Genomic DNA, 21780 nt, shown 5'->3' with positions numbered 1-21780 from the left:
AATAAAATTACCTGGCTCGCGGGAAGATCAATGGGCCTTGGATGCAAACTAGGTCAATGCGATAACAAAATAGTAAGACATAGGTAGAAAATAAACTGCCTTACGAACTTGGCACTTTCCCTCGCGATGATATCGCGTCGCGGTATTTTCTACTCGATACATTTTGATTAATCTAAATTCAGTGACTACACCGACAACCCCTCGACGTTTCATTAATCGCCGGAGATCTAATGACAATTAAAATTAAAACGCGTCACAATTATCGATGCGCGTTCAAAGTTTTACAGTATCACAACATGGAGTATCCCACAACATACAGTATCAAAACAGTATCGCAGTTGAAATATTAGATTTCCTATACACGGAAAAAACAATTTTGCTGAATCCAGATCTGAAAACAATTTTTCAATAATCAAAATAATTTTGTGCGAAAGTCAAAGTGATTGCTAGAATATCGAAACGTATTTTATAGCAATGCTTATCAATTTTAATATTCCAACAAATTATTTTGATGATTTAAGAAAAAATTATTTTCAGATCTGTTTTTAGCAAAATTTTCAAACCTTTCAACAAAATTGTTCTTTCCGTGTAATCTTCTTAAAATTTCGGAGTCTGAAATTTCCTGTCAGATTCTCTACTTGAAAGTTTTCATATATATTCGGTCATTTTATAAAGTTGAAGTTTGCTTGCCTCGTAAACAAGCTTAATTGCTAGCAAATAAGACACTAAACTTTTATAATATATCACAGTCTCGATATTTCTATTTAAAAATTATATTTTTATTATATTATCACATTTAAGAATTTATATAAAGGCTATTTATAATTTCTTCGATTAAAATTGTACGCAAAATTTCATTTCAAGCAAATGTTCAAGCAATTAAACCGAAATGTTACACCGATCGTACGTTCCACGTACGTACAAAGCAAGGACGGATATTCTTTACTCAAAAAGGCGACGATCCGATCGTCGTCTAATCGACCTCGCAACATCTTGCGAGTCACCATGGTTACAAATTTGGCGAGACTTTCGCGCGTCAGCAGCGCGGCGACCAGTGACGTTTCGCGCACATATCCGTTTCGAACGCGTGCGCGTAAAACGGCGCTTTCTCCCCATCTAAGGACATTTGCTTGAAAAATCCTCACGCCAGTTTTTTCCGCGGCCTGTTTTCGCGCACGGTCGCTCGATAAATTTTCTATTTATTAAATATACGACTGTACATAGCGATCTACGTTGGTTTCCGGTAAGAGCTCCGCCACTTGTCGCAGCTGTTGCTGGCAAGCACGCACGTGCACGCATCGCGCGTGAGCCCTTTATGGGCGTGAAAGTCGTCGATCACGCTCCAGTGCCATAGTACCATCTATCGAATGTCCTGATGTTTTTTTTTTTTGAACTGTCAACTGCGATAGATCTCAATGATACAAAATAAACCTTGCTAGGTAGGATATGTTATGTAGCGAAAAGAAAGGCAAGAGTTTTTACGTAAAATATTCTAGACATATTGGAATATATCTTAGAAGCGAAATTAACAATTTTAAGAGATAAGTTTGTCTTATTAAAGATAAAGTTTGACATTAAATATCGCTTGGCAAAGAGACTGTTGAATAAAAAAGAAATTTCGGAATTATCGTTCAGCGTATCTGGGACACTGGTGTTGTATGAATTGACCTCTCTCCGTCACCGGAGAGCAACTCTTCCGAAAGTTAATATCTTCTTACATAAAAATTGGCATACGGTCGACCGGATAATAGCCTGCTTACGGTCCGTCACGCGCAATAGAGCAAACTCCAAGGAGCTTATCGATGGATTGCAACCGGCCGATCGATCCATTATTCACCGCTTCTCAAAACCGAGATCGATACGCGATACGATACACAAATCAATGTCGAAACTCAGCAGTGTCTACAAAGACACGATCGATTTGCCATGATATCATCTCTTTTGTGGCGCCGGTACGTTCTACACGTGTATAAATCCGACCGAGTCTCCTTTCGCGATCGCACCATCACGGCGGTTCGATCCACGGCGCGATTCTCGGTCGACCGGATCATATAATTGATTTAGGCTTTCGTCGAAATGCTTTTAACTCTTGCGATGCACGCTCCTCTTCCACCAGAGTTACGGTGAACGCTTCCTGCTCTCGAGAGAGCGGCCCAATAACACTCCCACTCGGCAATTCGTGTAGATTGATCTTTACGATCTACCGCCGGCTCGTAGATTCGCCGCGCTTATTTCGGATCAGCTGTATTTAATCCACGTGGTATGCGACGATAACGTCGGAATGACATGATTGTGGGTCATCGTCTCCTCCCGACCGCTCACATACGAGTGGGATCTTCAGCGCGAGAAATAAAATTCGTGTAGGAATACGAAGAGATGCAAGAACTCTTTCAAATTATAATTTGCCAGATTTTTATCTTCTAAAACACCCAATGAATTGACAATAACATCAAACTGTTTCTGTGTTGCAACAATGATTACGATAGTGCAATAATGATTTTCACAGTAATGCATAATATATAGGTTTCAAATGGTGTATTGCTATTCATGGTTGGACGTCGTTACGATACATTCAATTGCGTACTCCAGCGCGCACTTTCCAAAGTAATTAACTACGAGTTTACCCACGTCACGTGACAATCGTTAATTGCTATTCCATTCGTTTGTCATTCTATGGATACAATCGTAAGAATAGCGCGGATGCGCTTTCGTCCCGCGCATAGCAATGACTATATGTGCGAACGTGTCATAAAAGCCATAATATATGGCTCACAAATATCGATATGTCATAGATTACCAAGCAAGAATATCGATGAGATTGACTAACGTTTTGTATGTGTATAGGTAAGTCGACATAATTTATGTACTTTCCATTTTATCTATTTTTTAATCAAAACTTTAAAAATCTAGTAAATTGTTATTTATCGCGTCTTGATCACGCAACGTGCATTTATTATTTACATCTGTTTATGCATGAACTTAAAGAACCCATTGAAACTTTACCATTTTAGTTAGAAAACAAGCGGATATATAAAACAAATGATAAATAAAATAATAATATATAAACTCACCATGCGCGCAACGTTACTAAGAAAACTTTTGTAAAAACGTGACATTCGAGTCGTTCTAATATGTGACCATGGAATTCTAAGAAATATTTAAATAGCTACCCTTGTCTCCTCCAACTGACCCCGGCCTAATCTGACATTTCCGTCCTGAAGTCTCCTCTAAACCTCATCGTCTATCGGAAAATTCTCAAGAGAGTGCTCGAAAGATGCGACGAGAAACGAGAGAATTTCAAGAAACATTTAAAGATAGAAACTGCGAAGGGGAAAGAAAAATAAGTTTACAGAGGAATAGAGCAAAAAAGTAGCGGAATCGAAGTTATCTCTGCAGATCCCATTAGAATGACAGTTACGTAAAATGCGAAAGTCGATAGTAATGAAATTGGACTTAATTCTAATGAGATTAATTGGAAGTCTCATTGAAAATGCCTCGTCGCATCTCCGTGTATCCGCGCGTTTGCGCAACTCTTCCCGTACGTGCTCCGTATCGAGTAATTCGACGTGTATTTCATACTCACGCTTTTGCCGTGGCTCGTGCTGTGGTGCGTGTGATGCGTGTCGAGTTTCATATTGGCGCAACGATTAAGGGCGTGCAGACGCCGGAAGAGGCTCTGCAGCGAGTCGGCCTCGAGGAAAGGGTGGTCCTTGGCTACGCCGGAAACGTCAATCGGAAACTGATAATCTGAAACACGAAGACGGATGCTCGTCAATTTTCGTTACACCCGCTCGATTATATCGCTCGCGATAGGATAAGGATAGAATATCGCGCTTACGCACGTATTTACGTAAAAAAAAAACAACGTACGTCGCAGTGATATTTGATAACGTCAAAAACATTCGCCGTATCAGCCGCGTTTGTTTGTTGCAAACGACGCATTCAGGGTCGTTCGATTCGCTATCGAATGTGCTAAAACGCGCACAGGTATACACCAATGAATGGACCAAACCCATGTCCATTTAGTCCACGAGGATTAATCTCCTCGTGAATCCAAAGAGGACCCATCATATATTGATTGTGCCGTTGTCGCGCCACTTTATTCTTTTTTTTTTTTACACAAAACGTTTGAACTCGAACAAAAAATTAAAACACACGTTTCGTTTCTGCATGGTTATTATTATCCTACTGAATTTTATATGTCTAAAATATTTTTCTATCAATATATTTTCTCGTAAATTTAATTAACAAAAATGCTTTTGTAATATCAAATAAAAACAATTTCTTTATCTATTTTATTACAAGAAAAAAAAACAGAAAATAAAAATTGAAATTTAAAATATACGAAACTCCTATATTAAACCTTTAAATTCTCCGCAGCTACATGGCTTTATTACGCACGAAAAAAACTGTTAATTGTCGTTGTAATATGGCTTTGAAAAATATAAATTCTACGAATGCTATTATTAACACAAATGACCGTTGAAGCCGTGTAACGATCGTTTTACACTTTTCGTTTGCAATAAAAATTGCAGAGGTTATTTTACATTCCATAAAGTTACATAATCCACTTTGCATGTAGCAAAACTAACACAGTAACAAACTTTCGTGAATAAAACGTCGGCGTTATTTTTTCTCATTTTCTGCAGTAGCAGTGACAGTAAAAAAACGGTTCATTCTTATTGCTAGCAAAAATTAAAGTTGTGATTTTTAATGGTGGATTTTGCCTCTCTCCGCTATACCTATCTCCAGTATTTCTTCGTAAATATGTCGCCGCGATCTCTCGTAAAAGTTCGGAGGATTTCTGTCACGACTTGCGCAACGCTGGCCTAGATCTTCTGAACCAGATCTTGGATCTACGATCTTTAACCGGGATTCCAGAATCGATTCATCGATACCTTAAAGTAGAACGGCTCATCAATGAGCACGGCAAATGTTTTCATGATATTAAAATTTTTTTTTTTTTTTGCGAACGTATATACGTTGTCTTGTATCGAAAATATTACTCTACCTGATTTATCTATCTGCGCAAAAAGCCAAAAAGGGAAGGCGTTGCCCGTAATGTTTCATCATGGAAATTAGGGCTTCTCGCAAACAAGCTTGGTAATTAAAACAAATTCCCTTTACTGTGGCAACTAATGTGTAAGCGCGCGTATGTCAGCCACGTTTATTTTCACTTATTAAAGCGTAAAGATGATTAATGACCTCGAGCAGTCCCTAATGTTACTTGATAGCGCGGATAAATTAACCGGTTATCTCCTCTACGATACACCGACGTTGTACACCTCGCTTCTTCTTCTTCTTCGAAACGCTTAAACACGCGCATCCGTATTTTCCAATCGTTAACATTTCTTCACGCCGTGGCACAGCCAAGAAGTTTTTGCAGTACCTCGTACTTCGAATACGAATAAACGTGCCGTGTAACAACTATAAAACCGCCGTAGCAATTTCCATCTTAGGTTCACATTATCATTCACCGCACACGTGATTTGACACGAATGCAAAACACGCTATTACAAAAACTCTCTATCATTGGAAAATTTATTGATTTTTTTTTTTAAAGCTACATACATGAAAGTGCAAAATATATGTTGAGACAAACGGTATTGTGGCAGGCAGTCCCGCATTCTAATAAAGCGTGTCAACCGACGAGAATATAGAATGGCGCTTGTGTCAATGTTATTCGATGAAGAATGATTTGATTCATTGCACATGTGCATATCTTTATATCTTTTGCCAGCTACGCATCAGCACAGCGATCAGATCGTTCGCTAAGGATTTTACGATGCTATCGATAGATTTACGTTAATGACCGGCGGCGTTCGCTTCCTGGATATACTAGTTACGGACCGATCATGTTTTACCGGGAAATTCGCTGGCCATGTATACGATATTGCTCGTCTGACGAATCAATTAGCATGTGAACTTTCACTCGTCGACACAATAACGACCGTCAGCGAGTACCGATCTGATTGTTTGCCGCCGTAAAAGCGAGTTACTATTGACACGTATTAAATCTCGCCCCCCACACACACACACACACTCGTCCGCTTTTGTGGAGAATATTTTATATTTCTCCTTTTCATATATTTCCTTTCTTTTCCATTCTCATCTTTCACACACATAGCTTCTCTCTGCCAAGGTTAAAAAAAAAGATCAATTTTATAATGGCAACCCGTTGTCCCGCTCGCGAGACACAAAAAATTCACTCCGCGAGCGACTTGATAAATTTATCCGGCGGCGCATCGGGCCAGGAATGGCGATGTGATCGATCGGATCATGTCCTTAATTTATCACGCCGATCGTCAGACACGACACCCACATTCGGTCGCGTCGCTGGAATTCCACGAAGGATCGGTCGAGGGGATCCTCCTCGTGGCCGGACACGACCCGCGGTAATATCCTTGCGAGATCGCGTGTGTGTATGCGCGCGTGTGTGTGAAAGTCGCGTGATTCCCGTACGTGTTCGATGGGCGGCATCGGTATCGGTATTTATATCGTGCCTTGCGCCGACCGACTCGGGTTCAACTGGGTCAATTAGCTACTATTCATAGTGCGCTTCGATCGCGAGAACTCGTCTGAGTTATGATCAATCGTGCACTTTGTATAACGTGGGTACCACGCACGTGTATACATACGTTTGTGCCTAAACACACACGCACGTGCTCGCGTGAGTTTGCACGCACGTGTGTGTGCATAAACTCCCGCGTTCGCCAGACGTATTAGAGCTGTCAGTTTAGAGCTGATAGTTCCGAAGCTTTTACGATATACTCGAATATACATATGATGGTAAAAGAATACCTTTATACGTGGATATTTACAGATTTTTGATAGTTTAATAAAACTTTTCTAAAAATTTAAAAATATGGTTAACAAATCTTCTTCATTCTCGTCATAAATAAATATAAAATCATATAAAAAAATAGCAAAATAAATTTAAGTAATAATCATATATAATTTACTCTATATAATATTGCTTTATTATACAATATTAATTTATTATTTAACAAATTAAATCTGTTTTCAAATAAATCATTCTTATTAGGCTGTTTCGCGTAATTCCCTCATATAATCCACGAGAATTATGAGCGCTCGAGTTTATCTTCTGTACGTATAAAAGATAGACGTTCTGACTAAAAATAGTCACACAATCGCGTTACCGCGGCGAGGGGGGGGGGACGTGTTTGTATGACAGTTTAGAAAATAAACCATGTCGTTTACCAAGCTGCACCATTTCTTCTTCCCGCATCTGGGTCGCTGCGACGGTTACGTCGCGTCGTTCGAAATCTGTTTGTAGGCTGCGGCAGTAGACCGAGCCGCGCGGTTCGTACGCACAAATTAAATTAAAGTTTTATAATGCGCCGCTTGTCTCTCCCACGCGCGCCGCAAAAAGTGAAAGTCCCGTATACCGTCTCGTAAGTCCCTCTCACGCCTAGTATCCTAATTGCTCGCGCCAGCGTTATGTAATTACCGATAGCACTGCGGTTGTACCGCTGTTAGTATTAGGTAATTGAAGTGAACGTGTTGATATAATACGATAAATACGATCGATCGTCCTTAACCCTTAATAAACGTGCCGGCATAAATGCTTATAGTCACGCAATACGCCGACTCCCCTCGTATAATTTCATTATTAGAAAAATTTGAAATAAGGTGTGTACCAAAGCTTCACACACAAAAGTGTATTAAAATATTTGCAATAAAAAATTATTTTATGATAATAAAAATAATTTAAAAATGATTCTGTAATATATGAAAAAAAAAAATGTGTTGCAATATTTTTCCCGTATCTAATAGCGTTGAAAGAAAACAACTGTTATGAGCAAAGCGTCCCCAGCGTCAACGAACCTAGTGGTTTGGACAGTAACCGTTGTTCGCCAGATGCTTTCGTATACACGAGAGGCATCAGCTGTGTTCCCGCCGCGAATTCTTCGGGGGCGTAAATGCGACTTCGCAGTTAGGACGGCCCGCCGGTACCGTGCCATTCCTCTTCCCGCTTTTGGCATGTGGGTCGCTGCATCGCGCGTCGCAATGTCTCCTCCTGTCCGGCTGCATTGCGCCGCGACATGTTTATGGGGGCCTCGACTCGAGCAACGGTCAGCTCTACTGACTCACTGTGCGATACCTATAACGTCGTTCGAGAATCACGTTTCTAACGAGTCAAATACGCGCGCGCACATATACACGTATACACACACGCGCAACGACTCCGGCCAACAAATCAAATGGGAGGCGCGCGAACGCGTTCGCCGGTATTAATTTATCACGACGATTAAACGCCCGAGTCAGCCATGAGAATTAAGGCTGCATTTCGACCCCCTTATAGCTCCGCGCTGAAATCGGCGCGATTATGAAAGGAGCGGTACAAAATTTTTCCAACAGTGTATGTCTTCTTTTTCGTTTTCGAACACCTAATTAAAGGCCTCACGGATTATTGATGAGCCGCGTCGTTCAATTTTACGGAGGGAAATTTGTCGAGGAGTTTGGCGAGCTAATAGCTATCTCTTGCGCACGACCACGTGTGTCGCGAAGTTATTATTAGCGATAATGATAGAATTGTTAACTTCGACCTCGGAAACATTTAAATCACAGAGTTGCGTCGAGATGTGAATAAATCGCGAATAAACTGCACGATGCAGTTGGATTTTATTCATATTGCTGTACAGAAGAGAAATCGAAATTATTAGTAAAAAAATTTGGATAAGTGTATATAATTAAGTGGCACATATTCAAATCTAATTTTTATAATGTTAATTATCTTAGCAATTAATTTGAAAAATGTGTCCCTTCGGATATGTAATAACATGATATAGGTAGAATATTGTACCATTATAAAATTGAATTATCCATTACTCTAATATTAAAAAAAAAATCAATTTCAACTCCAAAGAAAACCGCAGTCTTTTTTATTACGAGTTATGCGAACACGTATGGGAGTAAATAAAGAATGGGCTAGATTAAAATAATCTCTGAGGTAGCCGCGCCGTGTTATCTGTGCAAACTCAGAAATTCCTGGCGTTACACGTCAGCGTTGGAAGAATGCAACCCTGACACCACATCGTGCCCGTCGCTCGCGACATTTGCCCCCGCGAGGGTTGCGGTGACGCCAACGAGACGCGACGATGTCTGCATCATTATTACGAAACCAATGATAAATCCGTCGCGAGTAAACAATCGGGCGCGTGCAGGCGAGCGCGCACGAGCTAACGCTCAAACGTGCGCGATTGCAAACGCCGCGCGGCTCGATCGTACCAAAAATTATTGCGTCTCACGATCGTGATACACGAACGTCACGCGAATCGTATTCGCGAATACGATTTGTTTACGACTAATCGCCGCCGTGCGAAATGATACCGGCTGCTGTTCCCTTTTGCGAAATTTGATTTCTCCGCTAGCGCAGCATTTCTGACACAATGGCGTAAATACATTTTATGCGTGCACAGCGCAGTGCACGAATTAAACTGCGCATAAACTACGCATAACCTGCGTCAAGTATTTTTCCGCAAACTGCGATGGTATTCGCAAAAAAGAACTGCGATTGCAATAAATTTAGCAATAAAATTCGGTTATATTGTAGTAAAAATTCACTAGAATGATACGGTTGTCAAGAATTGTGATTATAAAATAACGAGATCTCTGTTAGGTGTTTTATATGATATTTCGCGTTGCGGTTGTTTATTTTCATTTTGCTGTAGACAAGGTTATTAAAATAATTACGAATGAGTTATCGAGCGGTACTCTCGCGGAATTGCGAAGCAGCATCGAAAATTCATCAATTATATCGTAACACTATTATAAGGGTCGCATCCATCGTTTGCGGAGATATTAGATTTGTGAACGTCATTATGCAACATTGTATGTCAAATGGTATTGTAGAATACCATACTGTTTGTCGTGAAAACATCGCATTTCACATAATAAAATGTCAATTTCATTAATGCACGGTGTCAAATAACATATGACACTCAATCAAATTAAAAAATAAAAATTAAAGACGCAGCGATGTTCAAATACATTTACATATTAAAGCAAAACGAATCTCTCTTCTATTCATTTTTATGCTAAAATGTCATAGCAAAAAATATAGAAATAAATGTTCGAGATTATATATATATATATTCATAAATCATTAAAAACTTTTTCATTAATAATTATTATATTGCGTAGGTTTCAGATTTAACTTCTTCATAGGTTTCTATTTAGCTTATAAAAATCCACAATTTTATAGAAATTATATTTTTTTATTAAAATAGATCTGTTCAGATACCTCTCTCTCTGTGTGTGTTGTATATTATTATATTCAATATTTTATAAAATAAAATTTAACATATTTAAAATATTTTCTTTCCAATTTCTTTGTTTTTTGCTTGATTATTTTTAATTTTAACTCGCGCGATGATTCGTAATTAAGTAGATCAGTCTCACATTTTGTCTCCGATAAAATAACTTTTCCCACCATGACGATGTCACATTTAAAACAGGATCCGTACAGCAGTATCGAAGTATTCGCCGCGAATTTTGATATGCGTTTACGTAATAGTCGAGAGGAGGCACAAATAATCACGCGGACGTTATATCGGTATATGGAAGGATCTCCGTTGCAGGATCGTCGATGCCGATATTAAACGAAGGACGAGCGTTTTTATTTGCAGCCGGACTGTAATTACGCCCACGTACCGTAGCGGTATGACATAAGATTGTCCTTTTAGATACGGGTGACTTCACTCGCGATTATTGCGCCGCGGGCAAACTAATTATCGTGATTTTTACGCAACTCACTGCGGGCAGGATGATACGGATCGATGGGCGTTCACTCCTACGTGAAAATACGAGCGGGCACGGGCTATTTTCTGTGCTTTTTCCAACGAGATTTTTTAAATTAGGCACGCATAACGTTCGCGCAAAAAATGCAGTGCTGTTCTTACAATTCATAATATCGTACTATTTTGTGTTTCAGTTTATTCAGAATTATTGATAAAACAAGTTTTTTTTTACTGCTATGATAATTGCTGCGGCACAATCGTAAAATGAGTACTAAAAAAAAGAAGCAAAATAGTGTTTTTAATAAATTTCAAGTACAAAAAATACATAAATATAAAAGCAAGATACAAACGCGCAGTTCTGACTGACCCAAGAGAACATTTTTGACTTGCATAGCTTGCAATAATGTCGACGAATATATTCGTGTTTGCGCGAGTGCAGGTTAACGGAGTCTGATAGAGCATTTTATTCGGTCAAGAGGTCTCGTTTGCGAAATTCACCGAATTTTATCGTTTAAACCGGAGTTATTGCAAAATTTTCAATTCCCTGCCGGCGCAGCGCGGCGATCCCGGTCCGGAATGTTACGACATTATTGCCCGATGGAGCGTGTAGCGCTCGAATGCGGGAACAAAATGTCGAGCGCACACCGAGAGCCGAGATAAGATAAAGGCTATAAACCGCGCTCGTAGACGAAATAAATTGTAAAAGGTGTAAATCAAGGCGATCGTGAGACCGATTGTCGATTAATACGCCGGCGTCCAGTTTACCTTTCATGTCTCCGCCGAGGCACCGTCGGCACATCCGTGACCGCAACCGGACGTCGAACCTTCTCCTCTCCGCGGAAAACGGCGAAATGTTCTCTCCTCGTGCTGTCACACGAACGTGAGGAATCCGACGCGACTCATGGTTACCAGCCAACTCCTAATCTCTCACCCACACAGCCATGGTAGCGCGATCGATCGATCGGCACCGCCGGACGTGCGACTACTAGGCGCGCCTTGCACGATCTACGCCCAGATCCCAGGATCGATCGTAATCGCCCTGCTACTGAGAGTACTGAGGAGTGTCTCTCTTTCTCCCCCCTCTCTCTCTCTCTCTCTCTCTCTCTCTTCGCAGCTAAACTCCCACAGTCTGCAGACGATTGGCGAAGAGAGCATGCAGTTTTACGAACTGTTGACACGTCGGAGGGACAAAGCGGAATGTTATTGACTCTCGGTGATCTAATGATAAATTGACAGATTCGCACGTATCAGTATTTTTGCGCCGCGTCGAACTTTATCGACCGCGACTCCAGCTGGCGGCCTTCGGTCAACGACACCCGCGCGATAGAAACAAGAGCATCAGTATCGTACACCCATGTGTGTTTACTTCGAGTTTATAACTCATCCGAGTTATGTCTAGTTCATCGTTATCAAGCAACTAATCAAATATGATCCAGTCGCACTTGTCACTTATGAGAATCATCTCTTCGAAATGTCATACACTCGCACACGCTTCCACAATTCTTCCACAACCATCCCACAATATGTAGAAAATTCTTTTCTCAGTCACCGTTTAAAAATTAGCAGTACTCTCAACGATGCTATTGAACTTGCGGGCATTCGATCAGGCCACTGGCCTTCCGCCTCGGCGCGGCACCAGGATGTTTATTTCAAAAGGTCCTGCTTCGTCCTGCTCGCACCCCGGGTCACGAGTGGAAGCGCGTGCAAATCGGAGGCGTGCGACTTGGCGCGCGTGAGACGCCACGCAACACGATGAGTGCCACGCGATTCGGAGTAACGAGCGATGAATGACGAGCGTTTCGTGTACAAGCAATAGTAGTTCGGTGCGAACGTAGTGACTCTTTCGCCGGTCGGCTCTCCACTAAGCGGTCGTCGGCGCGTAGCAGCGATATAGAAGAGAGGCTCGGCACACGAAGAACAACTCTACCAAGCGTGCGGCTTGAGAGAGGGAAGAGGCCGGTGGAGAAGCAGAGGAAGAGGTGGCGAGAGAAAGAAAGAGAGAGAGAGAGAGAGGGGGGAGGGAGCGAGAGAGAAGAAGTCGTACCCAAGGGGCAGCTGCCAGAAGAGGGGAAGAGTCGAACATACAAATGCACGAAGAAGCGTGTGCACGGTGAGAGGCACGAGTGTTCGTACGAGAGGGGGAACGAGAGGAACGGGAACGGGGAGAGATGCAACCGATGCATTTCACGGGTGCATGCCCTGCACTCGACTTCGCTCCGCGCGGCCGGGTAGTACGAGAATAAGACGGATACCCCCGGATGCATGATGCAGTGACCGATGTCGAGTTGTCGCGATGTTGCATCAGATGATGCTTATATTGTCGCTCCTATGTATACCCTTTGTTATTCATTTTAATACGTTTACACAATAGATCTTCGTTGAAATTTAACATTTCCTTGATCGCGAAACTATACATGGATCAAGAAGAACTCTACAAACTTTTCGCAACAGCCATGATTTTTTGGAATAAAAAGAAATATCGAACAAAAAGAATGTTGCTGACTCAACAGAAAATTAAAAAAACATTTTTATATACAATATATTAAAATAGCTGTAGATTGTTAATAAAAAGTGTTTATACATCTCTCAGATCCGAATGAATCTCAAAATTAATCGACAGTAGACTTGTTTGAAAAACTCTTGTTATTCCTGACGCGTTGACGCAATAAATATTTCAGTAAATTTGTATTTTCCTCGTGTTAAAACAAAAATCTCTCGTAACACGTAACTAAGAGTCAGTAAATTGTAATCTTTGTAAGAGAGGCAAGTGACGTATAAATAACGCAACATCTCCGAACACAAAGCAAATGCAGGAAAATCCCCTCACGTCGAAAGCTAAAAGGGGTGACAAGCCTGAATACGCGTGGCTTACGATCGCCCGAAATACGCACGTCTAATTTTCGCGCCGCAACGCAGCATCTTTCCGTTGCTAGCGTCCGCAGAAAACAAATGCGAAGAAAGGTTCCCGTACCGAGAAAGCCTCTCAGACGGTCGTTGTTTCTCGAAAGTTTACTGGGTCACACGAGGTTCCGAAAAAAAAAAAAAAAAAATTCTGCACGCGCCATCGCCGTCGCGATTTGATGTCTCTCGTAACAGAACGCGAAGACGCACGTCAGCGCGTATAAATTATATTGGATATAGCTCGCAGTTCTGCGAATTACAAACTCTTGTGTAGCGTAGAAAAAAAAACCGGTGCCAAAAGCCATTTCAACAAAATGACGAATAGTCGCTGCCGCCGCGAAACGTCCTAAACATATATCCATCTCGCGGAAAGAATTAAGGCTTTTCTTCCGCGATTACTGCGCGGGATTTAACTTTCTTCGTGCACATTATATTGTAAATAGTGCTTATTTGAATAATCGCTAGCGATGCCATTGTCCATTGTCACGATTAAACCCGGGCGACCTTAATGCGCGTGAAGGCATGCGTCGGCGTTGCACGTAAATTCGCCGAACATCACGAGTGAAACGAGGCGACGCCGAACGGCTTAACTCGCGACGGGACAGGTATAAGGATGCATATACCAGCCCCTCTGATGTATTCTGCGCGCTCGTTACGTGGAAACGCATTGCTGATTCAATCGGTGTCCGAGGAAGCGGACGATCGCGGCCGGGCACTAAAGCGGCGCTGATCGTGTCCGCGCGAATTTCTCGCTCCATCAGCCCGGGAGCGGTCAGGAGCCGGCCGCGAAGACAGATACTGCGTAGCGGAAAGTGCAACATTCGCGCATCCCTTCTCATCCACCGAGAGATCCATTCCGAGACTATTTGCGGCCCACCAACGACGACGGAGGCGCCTTTCGTGGAAGCGACTTCGTGGTCGGCGTTTTCGTGCCCGTAGAAACTGTGTCTTCGTGTCATCTGTCCGTTCTACGTTTCCACTCGCGAGCACGGAGTTTACGTTTCATTTTCTTCCGTGCGAGATGTATACGCGGGAACGGGCCACTGGCGCGGGAGATGCCAGCGGGAGGAGAAAGAGAGAGAGAGAGAGAGAGAGAGAGAGAGAGAGAGAGAGAGAGAGAGAGAGATCTCGGAAGTGTGACTTAGCGAGAATTTCTATTCTATTACTGGAGAACGTCGGGGAATAGATGCGCTGGCGACGTGTATTATTTCGCGTGTCGCGATAGTTTTAGTCGAGATTATTTATACAGGCTGGTTACTGGCGTAACCAGAACTCGGCGAGTGCATGTACCCCTTTAAGTTCGTACATCTTGAGGTCTGGTTTGATAGTTTACGAATTCAAACTTACGGATGCGTCGGAGAACATTGTCAAACAAATTTTCTTGTTTTTTTATATAAAAATGAAGTTTCAAAACCATTGCACTATATATATTAAAAAATCTATGTTACGTATTGAAGAAGCAAGAGATCAAGACTTACATCGCTACAAATAAGCACGAATAATTAAGAATTCCATTACTATAAATACATTATTTTAGATATACTCAGTTATAAATACATTCTATTGTGTTATAATTTTAAAACACGTTATTTCACTAAAATTTCTTCAATACGAGTCCAACCTCCCTTATTGTGACGCACATATTCACGTATCAGATACGCACGTCGGCATTTTGCGTCAGCGGTGGAATCAATCCCGTATTTCGCGGCTGAGGTTAGTCGCCTCGCGTATTTTGTCAGCCGCGCGCGCTCAAAGAACGCGCTGCGGCGCGTTCCTGTCTCACGCGGAAAATCTATCCCCGCGAATCACCGGGCCCACCTACGAAGATCCGAGTAACAAAGACAGAAATTCGTGGAAGCGCCGGCTACTGGTGCACGCACGCACTTAAGACTACCGGTCGTCGGTTCCTTTGTGACTCCCTCCCGCCGGCTATATTCATCGATTCCATTAAAACCGGCGATTTCGCCCGCGGCGCAACTGCGCTCATCGTCATTGCAGCAAATCTTTGTGCTCCCGGCGCAAAGCGAGGAGCAGGCGACGCGACGCGGGTTTATCCAGGTGCACGTTACAGCGCGCTGGCCACACTTTCCAAGTTGGCTCACCCCCAACAGATGTGTCAAAGACCCCTTTGCTTTCGGCGAGATCCGCGTACGGCACCCCGCGAACTATTCCTGGCGCGCCGCCAAAACCTTAGATGGCCGATTCGCGGGATTTCGCAGATCCATTAGGACTCGGACGTCGATTTGGGATACGCCGGTGTACGTGTCTCTGTTCAAAATTCTTAGACTAGAGCTAATGTACGAAAAGGAACACTTCGCTCATAGATCGCATCTCGGTATACTCGAGCAAATTTATTCTACGCGATTTCTCTGAATAAGGCTGCCTCTATATATATATATGCGTCGGAGTTAATTATGTTTGTCTCGTGCGCGGTTCGTTGACGCAAGTTATACAAGCGACCAATGCATTTAACATGGGACGTCGCATTACGGATACATATTTGATAATTCAATCTTTTTTACGTTCATTCATTCAGCGGTCTTACGAAACCGGCGGAAATTATTTCGAACATTTCTATCTATCTATATATGTAACACACAACCTGACTTCATATATCCCGTAATGCGCTAATCAATTGAATCAATTAAGAGCTCGGGAATCGCCATCGGAATTTATTTCGAGAAATGTTCAAGTAGGAAATGACATTATCAAAGACGGTGATCTAACGCACTTACGTAATTACGTTATCGGACGCCAGCCGAGTTGACAGCCGTCCGTCGAGCGCGAAATCGGCTTCCTCGTCTCGAGAATACACGGTGGCACGCTTCAAATAGCCGTCGCGGTGCACATCTTCGGCCCGCGGCTTCCCGAAATACGCGCGGGTAAATTATATCCTTCCCGGTAGAATCGGGCAGCCTACCAACGTGTCGCGCTATCTCGTTACCACGACGAGTTTGCCCGCGTCGTTGTCGCTCGGACTTGAAGCGCCGCGTCAATGCGCCGGTTTGGTGCACCGAGGGAATACCTCGCCGTGACACGATCGGAGCGTTCGGTATGTATTCCCGCGAATTCCGAGCGCGGAAATACCTGCGCCGAAGTCGATTTCCTAGCTTCGGCCATCTACGGATTTGGCAGCACTCCAGGCTATTGCTCCCTGAAAAACGGAGGGGACCGACTTTACGGAGAATCTCGTCGAACGTTCTCCATCGCGCCATCGCGTCCGTGTGTCAGCTGGAGTTAGTGTGTGTGTTTGCGCGCGCGCGTCCGTAAGACGAGCCGAGACGAGCCGAGATGAGTCAGACGAAATCTTTGATCAGGATGAGTTATTTCTCGGTTTAAGCCCCCCCCCCTCCGCTCTCTGGCCACGCCGCTGACGGAGTGCAACGGCACGCGCGTTGTAATCCAGTCGCGAGTCTAATTGCTAAAATTGCACTGTCTCAGCGAATTATTCAGTTTTACTTCTGGGGCTTATAATCTGCGTTCGTATCCCGCGTCTCGCGCGGGAATGTGACCGCCGGCTACGATTTCCGAGTATTATTTGTTTTCTATGAAAATTGCGCGCAACGCTATCTCGGGGCTAAACTAAATGCAGGAATACGCGAATGCGGGCCAACGTCCGTGGAATATGAGTTTAAGCGCGAGCGAAATTATAGCAGAAGCGAGCAGAAATTCGCGCGAATGCACATGTGATTTGTGACGATTTACTATACACATCCTACAATTACGTAGAATCATAACAGTGTAGCCTTGCAGAAGTATAATTAGAAAAATGAAAGTATCCCTCGGTATTTATATGGACAAGCAGACTAACGTACAAGCAGAGGGACTCTGATGTACACTTTAGAATTAATGACAGAAGCGGCAACGCGACACGGCGCGAGAAACACCAGATAATATCTGCCCACACTGCTAAATACTCTTTTGTCCGGCGAGGGGTCTTCGCACGGGCGAAGGTTTCCCGAGGGGTGGTTTACATTAATCCGGTTTGCGCAGTAATTCGTTACAACGAATATAGAGGTGTGGCTGATCGCGCGCGCGCCGCGGCGTCTCCCGAGTCTCGTATAGTGCCGTCCTTCTCAGTATATTTAAGCGCCTGTGAGCTTTTTCATTTTTCAACCGGTGCTCAATGTCACCGCTCGAAATAACCCCCCGTTGCACGTACATGGCGAACGTGTAACATGGCGTGCGTCGCGTTTGCGTGAGTGAAGGTAGCCCAGCCCTATGATGCATTTACCTTTCATTGAGTGTAAAAATAGATGCATGATATATAGTTTCATATATATGTACATATTTTAAGTGTTAACAAAATTTAATTATTGTAACGTTATGTAATGGTATTGTATAATTGTGTGTGTCGCATAGTTATTTTGTATATCTTACAATTAGATTATTTAAAATTTTTTTTATTATAACTTTGTATCGTAAACTTTGTATAAGAAAGTTATTTGGATATTCGAAACGTCAGAGAGCTAATAAAATTAATTCGCTCACGATAATGAAAAGTAAACTCGGTATCACGCGCTGACGTCTTCCTTCGCGTCGAGAAGGAAGAATTAAGTGGATATTAAGTCAAGATATTTGGGTAGAGTATAAGGAATAATAAAAACCGTAAGTAGGAGGTCCTGCCTCTCCCAATCGCACGTGACGTCAGGCGAGACTCGAGTCGAGGCCAAGTATTTTCAAGACCAGAGTTCGTTTCCAAGTAGCCTTTAAGTCCCACCGTGTCTAGAGGTGTCACGTGACTCTCGAGAGTTTCAAGGGTGCGTTACTCACTTTGCGGTCGCAAAGAAACTGGTGCACCGACCGATCGGGCACGTTCGCCTTTTTCTCGCGACATCAAAACGACAACGATAACGCGGCACTTTGCTCGAAAGAACGGCCGTCGCGTAAGGGCATCGATTGTCGCTGACGTCAGTTTGATGGATCATTAAATCAGGACGCAGAGATAAAGAATATAAAATAAAATAAATCAAAGTGAGCGTCATTCATCAAAGAGACACTGAGAGGAAAGGATTTTATTTTATCTGAGTTTACCAGACTTTCATCTACTTAATGTATATAAAAATATTGAAGAGATGTTCCTAAGTTTTACATTTTTTACAACAAGCTTATGACATGTTCAAATAATAAACTTTGGATTTGCTACATAAAATTAAAAATTTCACTGTAATTTTTTAGCAATGTTTGTTGCTGAGATAAACAAATATAATTGGTATTAATATAGCTTTCTATGAATATTAGAGTAAATGTCCCTATTGTGTGTCCTGTACCTATTAGTGTGCTTTTATATTTAAATAAATCATAAAAATAAACTGTACAAATAAATAAACAAAATATTTTTTTTATAAAGTTAATACTTTATCTTTAAAGTATCATTTAGTTAAAGTTTAACTTTATAAAAAAAATACTTTGTCTATTTATTTGTACCAGTTTATTTTTATGACTTATTCAAATATAAAAGCACACTAATAGGTATACAGGGCACACTAATAGAGACAGTTACTCTATCCGATTTTACAATTTTCGATAAGTTATCCCGAAACCCAATTCTTTCGGATAATATCCATATAAGTGAAGTAGATGCCTCTCGTATCACAACATACGGCCTTAAATTCGTCGTTGAACATTCGCGGGAACTCTCGCCTTCGTCTCTCGCGAGCGAACGTCGCAACAAGTAGAATTAGCGTCCGTGAGAGACGGCGCGTCTGCAGCGTCGCGAATACCGCGAAATGCAGTCGCATAAATTAGCGAGCGCGTGCGTCGGGCGAAAAAGGGATTGGCTTGGCACTTAAGTGCCAGCAAAGTATCCCGCTTGGCCGCGTATAAATCGCCGCCCTCGCCCACCGGGGCGAATTTACATTTTCGCCGGCCGTCGAATAATTTATCCCGAGCGAGATTACTTTGTCGCCGGCGCGAGAGCGGCGCGTGCGAGCAAAAAGGAATCGCTGGAGCACGGTCGGCAGCGGGCGGGGGGGGGTGGAGGGGAGGGGGAGGGTGAGGAGGAGGAGGGTTGGGACAGGTTGGGGGCAACCTGAGGAAATTATTCGCGAACGATCAAGCCCGTTCTCGGAGACGGCTTAATCGGCGATGCTCCGCACGTACCGTGGGAAGCAGCGATTAAACTGTACACAACGGCGAATTTCGCTGGCGCTTCGCCGACTTAACTTCGCATGCCAAGCATCACGGAATTTATGGAGCTTGAGTAAGAGGAAAGTAAGACCAGCCCTTGATGGCTGCACGGCAGACATTCGCGTTGCAATATCTGTATATACTTTCATATATCCACTGCATTGACCTTCGTGTTACTGTTCGCGATGGCTCCTACTTGTCTCCTGTATTAACTCGTTGACCTTTTAACGTGGGAGGTGTATTATATTGTATTAAAACGTGCGAGCTGCAGTTTTGGCTCGCGTGTTATCGTGGAAGAAGCTCACGGCTTAAAACGTTGCGCGGGCGATGACGGGATCATTATACGGCTGTCGAGCGTTTCTGATGCGCAACGCGCATAAATCCGTCCGAGTTTTGCATCCACCGGCGAGAGATGAAACTCGCGACTCCTGATTTATATACGGGCGGCGCGGCGTGCCGACGACGAGCCGAGGGAGCTCCGGGCTTTGATGTTTGTCGAAGGAACGGGCCATCGTAAAATAACGCGCTATTTCGCGGAATCGACGGCGCGGGAGGAACGACGGCGTAACCCAGTTGCGTCCGAATTAAATCTACCAGGCGTCGCCGTTATGTTACGGCGGGTCATATTTCCGGGTGTGTTCGACGGCGAGGAAGAAGTCGCAGGAACATTTATACGCGCATCTGCCGCACCGTCGGAGATGCCGAAGAAACGAGGAGCAGATGCTCGCGCGAGCGATTACCGAAATAGACGGCGGGCGATATTCGCGCGTTTGATTCGAGAGAACTCGCCCCCCGGCGGCGCTCTCTTCACTCGACGCCCGCTAGAATCCGTGCTCGAGTTGCATAATTCTCGCTTGTACGCTTTGAAGTGCCTGCGGTAGATTAATCGGATGAAATCTAACATGGAGCTTCGTTGCTGGGTATATCGCGCGAGAGACTGATGTTGAATACTCAGTAATCTAAACTTGAGCTTAGTCCTAAAATTTAGGAGCAAGCTACATCACGATGAAATCCTGCGGTAATAAAAGTGCCTCGAGACGACATTAAACTCGAAAATTATTTAGTTAGCGCGCGCGATCGTTATTTCGACGCAATTACGTGATTTAAAATGCGGTTTAAAAACCATGGAAATTAATCTCCCTCTTCAATTTTATCATCCTGCTAATGAGCATCTGCTTCAATTTAAACAAACGCAGAGAGACGTGTGTCTACGAATAAATAAACATTCAGAAGCAAACAAATTTACAAATTTAAATCATCCAAAGTACATTATATATATATATATATATATATATATATATATATATATATACACGCTCCGCCATCACATTATATTACATTGTATACGTTACGTTACATACGTCTTTCAGCGAACGGATCGCCGAACCGATCTTATATACCATCGCGCTACGATGCTATGACCACCACCGTAACTTCCGCGGCCGTAACTTCGGTTTCGAAACTGCCCGTAACGCGATAACGTACTTAAATACCACGCGTGCGCCGCGCGAGATATTTCGTTGCCGATAAGAGCGATGATACACCCCGTCCCCGCGCGGGAGTCCCGTTTAACTTTTATTTGCCCTTAATTCGCATGAATACTTATTACTCGACATCGTCGGCCGTTTCTGCACGACCGAAAGAAACGAAGCGAGAACGGGCGGCCGTTTAGCAGTTTTATTTTAACGCGCTCGACACCTCTGCGATGTATCTGAATTTGAAATAAATTTAAATATACGGGCATATGTTCGTTTTTGTAACGCGTTATGTTAACGCGCTCCGGTAAAACTCAAGCCAGTAGATCGGAACGGCTGCAGCATCACTGACAGCTGCAGCAGTGCCGCACAAATTTATATGTATACACGGAAAGAACAATTTTGTTAAAAGATCTAAAAATTTTACTAAAAACAGATCTGAAAATAATTTTTTGTTGAATCATCAAAATAATTTGTTGGAATGTTAAAACTGATAAACATTGCTATAAAAC

The 21780-nt window shown here is 42.9% G+C and overlaps 1 protein-coding gene across 2 annotated transcripts in view; it reads right to left on the bottom strand.

The window, feature by feature from the left end:
* Window positions 1-21780, bottom strand: part of LOC105462723 — a 206827-nt gene that overhangs the window by 20981 nt on the left and 164066 nt on the right. For both annotated transcript variants that reach the window (XM_011709547.1, XM_011709548.1), the window contains exon 10: window positions 3584-3747. In XM_011709547.1, the coding sequence (XP_011707849.1) occupies window positions 3584-3747 (164 nt within the window). The remainder of the gene's footprint in view (window positions 1-3583; window positions 3748-21780) is intronic.

This window comes from Wasmannia auropunctata, unplaced genomic scaffold, assembly GCF_000956235.1.
Source record: "Wasmannia auropunctata unplaced genomic scaffold, wasmannia.A_1.0 LD336095.1, whole genome shotgun sequence".
In the NCBI taxonomy this organism is placed as follows: Eukaryota; Metazoa; Arthropoda; class Insecta; order Hymenoptera; family Formicidae; genus Wasmannia; species Wasmannia auropunctata.
The sequence above is the reverse complement of the archived record's forward strand: the minus strand, read 5'-3'. Positions and strand labels throughout refer to the sequence as shown.